Raw genomic sequence first — 10,698 nt, 5'->3', positions numbered from 1 at the left:
CACTCACTGAAAATACTGAGAAACTGTCATCCCGATGAACATCTGCAAGAAAGGAAAGGGAGAGAAACTAGTCTTGAAGTTCAACTCTACCGTAACCAAAACTCTTCTAAATCAGTCTTAAGTTCAACTCTATCGTAATCAAAATTTATTATGGCAACCAATCCAGGTATAAAAATCACAACTTTTATGATCCTAGTTAATGCTTCCGCTAAAATAAGTTTACAGGCTTCTCATTAGATATATCTCAGTTCGACTCTCTAGTTATAGTTAAGGAGATTAGATATCCATCTAATAATATACCTTAGAGTAAGATGGTTATCAAGAGATTTTTAATCATCTCAATAGCACTTTTAAAATCAGATTCAACAATAAGCTTCTTGATCTCCTTCTTTCAAACTATTTCCATGCCTTAAAAAATAGCATTAATCTCTGCTTCAACATCCGTATCCTTATCCATTTTCACAGCAAATCCATGTCTTTTCACCTCTTGTTTTTGAATATGGGAGAGAATCCGAGTCGCAAAAACGTACAAGTAAAGAACCCAAAAAACAACACAATTATTGACCCAAGGAAAAAAAATACATGAGTGCAGCTAGAATGACGACTGTTATTTGATATTTATTCTATTAGTTAGAATTTATTACTATAAGCTATTATTTCTCTTTGTATAGAAAGCTGTTAGTAGTGAGTTTGATTACACATGCTGAGCTGTATAGTTTGTTAGTAGTGAGTTTGATTATACATGCTGAGCTGTATAGTCTGTTAGGGTAGCTATACAATTCTGTTAGAAGTAGAGTTTGTATAAATAGCAAATTATAGCATTGTATTCTTTGAGTTTAATCATTATACAAGTTCATTTCTCAATTCCTTCTTGGCTTCTCTGTTCTTGTTCTTCTCCATGCTCACATGTAAATTTCACATGGTGCGGTGAGCGTGAATGGAGGAACGTTGAGATCCTGATTGAAGGATGAGAAACTTGCTCTCTAATTCACAATTCGTTGACGTGATTAGAGAAGGATGATGAGTCCAGCATCACAGTTGAGACACTCGTTCGCGGTTCTTGGCTCGTGAATTTTTTTCCTCTTTTTTCTTCGTTTGATTTGAACTCACGCAATTTCTTCTCCCTTTCTTCATACTTGTTTGAAATCTCAGCATCCGCTCCTCTTCCTCATTTATTTCTTTTTCTTCTTCTTTCTTGAACTCACACCCTAGAGTTTGATGAGAGTTTTGTTATCTAACTGTCTTCCCGTTAAGGAGAGATAACGAGTTTTCGATCAACGAGATCAAGAGAGAAAGGTTACAACCACTTCTGGCATATTCGCAGCAATGGAAGAAAAATCAAATTCAAGTGATGGATCTACAGGAGGTGGTCCTACGATGGACATGCAACAATTCACAGCGTTCTTCAGTCAAGTGGCACAGATCCAGAGCCATATCAACAAGACAAATTCGAATCAATATCTCTCAAGTCCTTATTACATACTTCCTTCTGAAAATCTAGGTATACCTATTACCAATGTAATCCTTACTGGTTCAAATTACAGTGCATGGAGCAAAGCTATGACTAATGCTCTTACATCCAAAAATAAAATTGAATTTATTGATGGTACTATCCTGAAACCTGAGAAAATTGATCCTGATTTCAAGGCATGGCAATGATGCAATACCTATGTAGTTGCTTGGATTAACCTTTCCCTTAGTCCAGAAATCTATCAGAGTGTTCTTTAGAACAACATAGGCTACGAATTATGGAATGACCTTAAGCATCGCTACTATCAGGGTGATAGGTTTCGAGTAGCTGAATTGAATGAGGAGATTTATGCATTAAAACAAGGGGATTTGTCTGTTATAGCTTATTTTGCCAAACTGAAAAATCTCTGGGAAGAGATTGATGATTTTAGAAGTATACCTGGCTGTGATTGTGTTAAATGTGAATGTGGCTTAGGCATTGTTCGGTAACACAGGGAAGAGGACAGAGTCACCAAGTTTTTGCGTGGTCTTGGAGAGCAATATTCCACTGTTAAGTCACAGGTTATGTTAATGGATGATTTACCTAGTGTGAACAGAATTCTGTCAATGATCACTCAGGAAGAAAGGCAGTTGTTCAGCTTTGATAATGCCTTAGATGCTAAAATTTTGGTAGCCTCTTCTCAGCCTGACAATAAAAGTAGAACTCCATCTAAAAAGGGGCATCATTGTGAAAAATTAAGACACATTGTGGATAACTGCTATAAGAAGCATGGTTATCCACCTAACTTCAAACCCCGGTTTGAGAAAAAGTCTCATGTCCTCAATTGTATGACTGCAGTAGACAATCCTGAAGATAAAAATGATGATTTCAATATTCCACAATTGGTTAGAGGTGAACCAACCATTAATGAATTCACTCCAGAGCAACGAGAAGCTCTTTTAGCTTTGCTCAGCAAACAAGATGTGCCTCATTCTTATAGTGTCAACCAGATTTCAGCCAAAGCAAATCCTTTTCCTTATACAGGTAGAATGGTAAACATTTTACAATTTTATTCTCATGTCAAAGCTCTAAATATTTCAATCAATAAACACAAGCCATGGGTACTTGACACTGGAGCTACTGACCATGTATTATATACCCTGGCAGATTTTTAAAATTACTTCAAAGTTGATCCAATTATTGTCAAATTACCTAATGGAGCACTCACTACTAGCTGCATCATGGGTACCATTATGTTTTCTGACAATCTTTTTCTCACTAATGCATTGTTCATTCCCACTTTTAACTTCAAACTCATATCAGTTTCGAAACTTACTGCATCTTTACATGGCAAAATGAGTTTTACTGACAAGGCTTGTGAGATACAGGATCTGCACACTTTGAAGATGATTGGTGCAGCTAGCAATGTTGATGGTTTGTAAATTCTGTACAAAGAAGTCAAAGCTCTCCCTCACATCACAGCAACTTCCCGCAGCCAATTTTCTCAGTTTTTATGGTATGTTAGATTAGGGCATCCATATCATGATAGACTTGTTGCATTGCAAAAGAATTTTGAGTTTATTGATTGTACAAAACATACAGAACCATGTCATTCTTTCCATCTTGGCAAACAAAAGTGATTACCCTTTTCTGTTAGTTCTAGTACTGCAGCTAATGTACTTAACCTCATTCATGTTGATATTTGGGGACCTGTTTCTGTTCCCCCTTTTACTGGAAAGCGTTATTTTCTTTCTATAGTGGATGATTGTTCTCGATTTACTTGGATTTTGTTCATGAAAACTAAAACTGAGGCTTTTTCATTGGTTAAAGATTCATTTTTACTAAAATCCAATTTGATGTAGTGGTTAAAACAATTCGCACAGATAATGGGCCTGAGTTTTTAATGCCTGCTTTTTACAGCTCTAATGGCATATCTCACCAGAGAACTTGTATAGAAACTTCACAGCAGAATGGCATTGTTGAGCGCAAGCATCAACATATTCTTGCTATGGCTAGAACTCTCTTGTTTCATGCTCATTTACCAAAATCTTTTTGGAATTACAGTGTTGGACATGCGGTCTATTTAATTAATCGACTGCCAACACCTTTTTTGCAAAACAAGTCTCCATATCAAGTTCTTTATAAGAATTTTCCAAATCTTTCCCTTCTCAGAGTCTTTGGTTGTTTAGCATATGCTAGTAGCCTTGCACGACAACGAGGCAAGCTGGATCCAAGAGCAAGAAAGTGTTTGCATCTTAGATTCAGGGAGGGCACAAAGGGATACCTGCTCTTTGATTTGCAAACTCGAGAGATTTTCCTATCACGGGATGTCCAATTTTATGAGAATTGTTTTTCTTACTGTCACTCCAATAATGTCAATAATGACAATTTTTCAGCTTCCACTCATTCATCTCATGTTGCATCCCATCCCTTTGATTATGAATTTTTGGAAGGGAGTCAGATACAAGTTTTAAACACTGATGATGCAGCCAATCAACCAAGCTTGCATCACCCAACTCTCAGCCATTAGGAAGATAATGCTTCCTTTGAATTAAATGAAACTGATGAAATTCTCCCCTATCCTAAAATTCATGATCATTTGGAAACCACATCTGCATCACATGAAGAATTTTCAACTTATAATTCTACTGCTCTGCTTGAATCCTCCATTATTCCTGAAGTTGCTGATGTAAGGAGATCAACTAGGCAAACTAAACCACCTACATACTTGCAGGACTATGAGTGTCAAACCATCAACACTGTTTCACCCTCATCGTAGCTCACTACTCAAAGGTATCTGCTCTCTAATGTCTTGTCTTATACTAAGCTTTCTCCCATGCATTTTGCATTTTTTGTTGCTATTCAAAATTTAGAGCCTAAAACCTATGAGGATGCAATCACTCAAACTTGTTGGCAATAGGCAATAAGAGCTGAACTGACTGCCTTGGAAGAAAACAAAACATGAAAGCTAACTTCTTTACCAATTGGAAATAGAGCAATTGGATGTAAATGGGTCTTTCGTACAAAATACCACCCAAATGGTACAATGGAGAGGCAGAAGGCAAGACTTGTTGCTAAAGGATGCACATACACAAGTGGCTGGTGTTGACTATCAAGATACCTTTAGTCCTGTAGTGAAGCTAGGGGCTTTGAGAGTGGTACTTGCTGTTGCAGCAGTAAAAGGGTGGCACCTTAAACAAATTGATGTCAACACAGCGTTTTTACATGGTAAACTCGATGAGGAGGTCTATATGAAGGTGCCTCCAGGTTTAGAAGTCTCGCCTGGTCAAGTTTGCAAGCTTGAAAAGTCCTTATATGGATTGAAAGAAGCGAGTAGGCAGTGGAATTGCAAGCTCAAATCTGTTCTACTCGAGCTAAAATTCACTCAATATAAATCGGATTACAGCCTCTTCACCAAGACTACTTCACTTGGATTCACAGCAATTCTCGTGTATGTCGATGATTTAATATTGGCAGGTGATGATCTAAATGAAATTAACTCGGTTAAAGATGTTCTTCATAAGAAATTTTGGATCAAAGACATGGGAGACTTGAAGTACTTCCTTGGTCTAAAAGTGGCAAGATTCAAGACGGGAATTGCTTTATACTAGAGAAAATATGTTCTGGATTTACTCAAGGAAACAGGATTTGAAGGGTGTAAACCTGCCACCACTCCCATCGATTATGGAGCAAAGTTCAGTAAAACTGCTGAAAAATTGCTCACTGATTCTGGTCAGCATAGAAGAATTGTGGGCAAGCTCTTATATCTGGCAAATACTAGGCCTGATATAAGCTATGCCATTGAGAAACTAAGCCAATTTTTGGACTGCGCCATTACTGAGCATTTGAAGGCGACACATAAAGTGCTACGTTATGTAAAAGGTTCCCCTGCTGCAGGTTGCAACTTACTGGTTTCTCTGACTCTGAATGGGCTGGTTGTGTTGACTCTCGAAGATCTATCTCGGCGTATTGTTTTTATTTAGGACTATCATTGGTTACTTGGAAGAGTAAGAAACAACTTACAGTTGCAGCCACCTCCTCAGAAGTGGAGTATAGAGCTTTAGCTCTGGCCACCAGAGAAGCCCAATGGCTGAGCTATGATCTTCAAGATCTTGGTGTTCCAATCACAAAGCCTATTAATTTATACTGTGATAGCAATTCAGCTATTTACATTGCAACTAATCCTGTGTTTCATGAACGTACCAAGCATATCGAAGCTGATTGCCATATAGTCCGTGACAAATTGCAAAAAAAGTTGATTCATCTTCTTCCCATTTCCACCAATAATCAAATTGCCGACATTCTCACTAAACCTCTTGCTCCTGGGCCTTTCAATGCAGGTTATTCTAAGCTTGGATTGTTAGATCTCTTTTCTCCCAATGGTCCAAGCTTACGGGAGGGTGTTACTTGATATTTATTCTATTAGTTAGAATTTATTACTATAAGCTATTATTTCTCTTTGTATAGAAAGCTGTTAGTAGTGAGTTTGATTACACATGCTGAGCTGTATAGTTTGTTAGTAGTGAGTTTGATTATACATGATGAGCAATATAGTTTGTTAGGGTAGCTATACAATTCTGTTAGAAGTAGGGTTTGTATAAATAGCAAATTATAGCATTGTATTCTTTGAGTTTCATCATTATACAAGTTCAATTCTCAATTCCTTCTTGGCTTCTCTGTTCCTGTTCTTCTCCATGCTCACATGCAAATTTCAGAATGACAAAAAGTGAAAGCAAAAAAATGTTCCAGTTTGTCCAAAAACAGCACACAAACATTATTGCCAGTCCAAAAAAAAAAACCACAACTGCATTGATGCATTTGGGGCGTCACTACTCACTTCACGTTCTGCCATCTGAGGTCAACTCAAATTAGCAACTAAACTAAGACTTTGATTGAGTGGGAGGAGAGGTCTAATTGAGATAGTATATTAAACTTTGGCAAGGTCAAATAGTGAATCAAATTTTTTTAAAATATTAGATATGTAAGTGTATAGTGTGTGGAAATTTATAATATAACATTTAAGATTGGAGATTATCCAATTTATTTGAAAACAAAAGAAAAAAAACAAAAATTTAGTTGAGTGATAATATATGATATTTTTTAATATATTACACTCAAATTCAAATCTTAGCAATAGCCAAGGAAGTGGATAAAACCCATAAATATATGTGAGTACATAGTGTGGACGAATTTGTGATAACTAGGATAGGATTGGAGGTTGTTCGATGTATCTAATAGAAAAAAAAGCTCAGATTAATGTTTACCGGACTGGACCAACTGGAAAACTTGAACCGATCTCCCTCTGGTTCGACCATTTGCTTAACCCCTGACTTGCTGACTTTGTTAAAGAACCGTTGCAAAAATTTGGAGACCGGAGAACCAGCCGATCCCGAGAACCGGCGGTGTTTGAAAGCTTTTCAAAATGGAAAACCGGTTGGACCCCAAAACGATGTCGTTGGGTACAAAAAGCATCGTTTACCCAGCCGCACCAACCGTAAACCCTTTCTCCTCTTCTCCCCTCTCTTCTCTGTCTCTGCCCTCTCGCGCTCCCTGCGGTCTGATCCGACGCCGACGCTGCCGCCGCCGTCCCTTCCGCCCTCTATCCTGCTTCCCGTCTTGGCCTCCTCACGTCGTCGCCTCCCTGCCTCTCTTCGGTTTCTGGTTCGTATCCAAACTTCCCAAGTAACCATTTCTTTTTGGTTTTTGGCTTCCTTAATCTGCTGCATTCTCTGTTTTTGAGTTATTCATGTTGGTGTTTGTATTTTTCTGCCTTGCTGTTGCTGTGTTTTTGACTTGTTGCTGTTCTAAATTATGATCAAATTATTCAATCTTATGGCTTGCTTTTTATTTACACGAGATACGTGAGAGTTGAACCGGTTGAATTCTGATTGAGTCGATTGAACCTCGGAATTAATGGTAAGACAAAATAGTTCGATGGCCGGTCCGGGTTTTATGACCGGCCCGAGTTTCAAAACCTTGCGTCAAATCAAATCATCCAATACTTGGTTGGGAGGGATTCCAATTCAATGCCGATATTCGCCAGAATTCGCGTAAGAGTATGATGCTGCATTGCCATTCTGTTCAGTTTCCAAATCCCTCTTCTTCTTTTTACTAGAAAATTCTGAATTTCTCTATCAAATTAGGGTTCGGTTCGTAAAATTCCTAATTCCCAATCGTCCAATTGTGACCTGAACACTTACTTGATTATCACTTACTTCTTGAATTTTGGTTATGCTTCTTTTCCTTGCATCTCATTTCTATTTTGTTTTGTGTTGCTGCTGGGTTAGATAGATAATCCATGTTCATCTTTTCTTTCATGGTTGAGGTTATGCAGAAGGCACTTTTCGAGCTCATTTCATTTGCTATTATGTTCATACTTCATTATTATTGTGATTTCTTTGGTTGTTTTGACTTTTGACTGAGTGGTTTAATTGGTTGTATATGGGTAAAAAATGTTGATATGCCATGTTAAATTGTTTATGTATATGTTGTGCAAATTCGGATTTTGGAGTTGCTACCTTATTGTTTGTTGATATGTTGCTGGTTGGTGAATGGTGATTACTAATTAATCGGACTTCTTAATGTGTGATTGGAGTATCAGGAAAGTGCTTTTACTACTTTTATCTTTATATATAGTTGAAAAAGAAATGAAAATAGATTTTAATCAGAAGCTACTCTGTTTAAATATGTGAGGCTTGTTTTTCTTTCGGGAAAAGCAGAACCAAACACACATTTTGTTTGCTCTTTGTTACAAAATTGGTTTTATTTTTTTCAGTTGCACTGAAATTTGAGTTGGGATTTTGTCACACAGATCAAACAAAAAGAAGTAAGGTGCGTGCTTGGAACCCTTGGAAAAGATGGCGGAGAAATTAGCCCCCGAGAAGCGTCACAACTTCGTTCACGATGGTAACTTTCATCTCCCTTTTTACCAATTTGTTTCTTGTGTATTCTTTAAATTAGCATGAATCGAACTCATTTTTCAATTTAGGTCAAAAGGTGTTTGAGTGGGATCAAACGCTAGAAGAGGTTAATATTTACATCAATTTACCTCCCAATGTTCATTCTAAGCAATTCTACTGCAAGATTCAATCCAAGCATGTTGAAGTTGGCATCAAAGGCAATCCACCATATCTCAATGTAATCCAAAAGTTCCCCACCCTTTTTTCATCCTTTTATTATTCTATATTCATCACACACTATTTTTTATCTTTGCCATTGATCATTTTGTAGCACGATCTTACCTGCCCGGTGAAGACAGATTCTTCATTTTGGACACTAGGTAAAGGTTTAAACTTTCTTCTACTGTTGTTATTACTGCTTTCTTTTTTTGGTTAAAATTGATTTATTGATTTCCTTTATTGATTTTCTTAATCCTGTTTTGGAGGGTTCAAAAATTGGTTAGCTTTTCCTACTTTTCCCAACAATGTTAACTTGGGCTTAGAATTGAGTAAATGAAATTGCATATATAAGAAACTGAGATGTTTATTCTTTGATGATGCTTTTTGGAATTCGATGTGTAGAGGATGGCATAATGCACATAACACTTCAGAAGAGAGATAAAGGGCAGACATGGGCTTCCCCCATTCTTGGCCAGGGTCAGTTGGACCCTTACGCCACCGATCTTGAACAGAAGCGTCTCATGCTGCAGAGATTTCAAGAAGAGGTTAGCTTCCTTCTTTTTCATGTGCTGGAATTTGGTTGGTTACCTACCTGATGACTTTCAAACTTTCTTTTAGCGAGTTGTAGAATAAGATGTGACAGAGTTGTGCCTTTAAGAGCAAGAACTTGGTAGACACAGTTGACAATATGATAGAAATTTCTTACCTCTTAAGACTTTTCTACTTTTTGAGATGTATTTGATCATTTTCCACACTGGTGCTATATGGCAAGTTGAGGTAGCAATCTGATTTATCTTGTTCTCACAAACTAAAACCTTTAAAGGTTATCTTGCATTGAGCTGTTAATGAACTTGCAATGCGATATAATGAGACTTTTTGAAGGATACATATTCTGAATTTGGCTGATAATTCAAACATGAACTAATTAAGATTTTGTTGTGCATTATTGATATGATTTCCGAGGTTCTTGGTATCTTGAACTTTGGGTTGATATTATTAAAAGGATACATATTGTTCTGCCTGTTGGATTGATTTCAAAATGAAAGTAAAAGGTCTATTATATATTGAATTACAATATGTTTTATGAGTTTGTCCATCTATGGCCAAATTCATACCCAAGATAAAAGGAAATGGATAATGAAATTGTGTTAGACAGCTTATAAATTTATGATAATCATTAACCCGGTATGTCCATAACATTATTTAGGATTTAGTGGGATGATTGCTACCTCAGACCCTCATGATTATTGTCGTGCCTTTTGCAGAACCCAGGTTTTGATTTTTCGCAAGCTCAGTTCAGTGGAAATTGTCCTGATCCAAGGACTTTCATGGGTGGAATCCGTTCAGATTGATAATCTTTGCTGTTGAATCATCTACGTGAACCTTCTCTGAGATAATTATCAGATGGTAAATAATCTATGTAATCTACCTTTGTCTCCCTCTTGTTAGACTTCTTTGAGACAAGTCTTAATGCACTCTATGGTTTGAATGATTGTATGACATAATTTTGGCATTTGCCAATCTTCTAATGCCTGTTATTAAATATGTGCATATAAATTATTGAACATTCTAGCAAAGAAATATTCAATGCAGCTCCTTATCCTTTCTACAATACTTTGGATTTGATATTTTTGCAACTGGAATTGATATTTTGGATAGGGAATAGTGTGTGAATTGACTTCTTAAGCACTGTTACGACGGCTAGTATGTAATTTCCAACTCAATTAATTGTTAAGTTAATGTATCAAAGAGCTGCTCACAAGTTCAAAAAACTGAAACTAGTGTTTGAAGACGTGTAACTAAAGAGGGCAAGCCTTTGGCAGTATGATTTTGAAAAACTAAATTATGCATTGATGCCAAGAACCACTTTTTTTGTGGGATAATCTACTTCATAAGAACTTCTAAAGAATTTGAAGTGTGGGGAAGGGAAACCCAAGTCCCTTCAATTTTTACAAGCACAAGATATCTTTTTATTTTTTTAATTTTTTTTACCGAAGATAGGGAGACTCGAACTCGCGATCTCTTAGATGAGTATGGAGAGACTATGCTATTTGAGTTATAACTTATTGGCGCACAAGATATTTGTTAAGGAATGTCGATTTGTAGATTGTACAATAATAACCAACTAGT

General features: G+C 36.8%; 1 protein-coding gene across 6 annotated transcripts; it reads left to right on the top strand.

Annotated features, from left to right (window-relative positions):
• Window positions 6,935–10,180, top strand: LOC107607131 (nudC domain-containing protein 2). 6 transcript variants are annotated; one of them, XM_016309372.2, is made up of 6 exons: window positions 6,935–7,111; window positions 8,262–8,356; window positions 8,439–8,587; window positions 8,681–8,729; window positions 8,971–9,113; window positions 9,834–10,180. In XM_016309372.2, the coding sequence occupies exons 2-6, from the start codon at window positions 8,308–8,310 to the stop codon at window positions 9,918–9,920; spliced, it is 477 nt and encodes a 158-aa protein (XP_016164858.1). In that variant the 5' UTR covers window positions 6,935–7,111; window positions 8,262–8,307; the 3' UTR covers window positions 9,921–10,180. The 6 variants fall into 6 exon arrangements, with proteins under 6 accessions (XP_016164858.1, XP_016164720.1, XP_016164813.1 ...); XM_016309234.2 differs by lacking the exon at window positions 6,935–7,111 and adding an exon at window positions 7,399–7,506; XM_016309327.2 differs by lacking the exon at window positions 6,935–7,111 and adding an exon at window positions 7,422–7,500.

This window comes from Arachis ipaensis, chromosome B01 (genome assembly GCF_000816755.2).
Source record: "Arachis ipaensis cultivar K30076 chromosome B01, Araip1.1, whole genome shotgun sequence".
In the NCBI taxonomy this organism is placed as follows: domain Eukaryota; kingdom Viridiplantae; phylum Streptophyta; class Magnoliopsida; order Fabales; family Fabaceae; genus Arachis; species Arachis ipaensis.
Note: the sequence above shows the minus strand (reverse complement) of the source record. Positions and strands in the feature narration are given on the sequence as shown.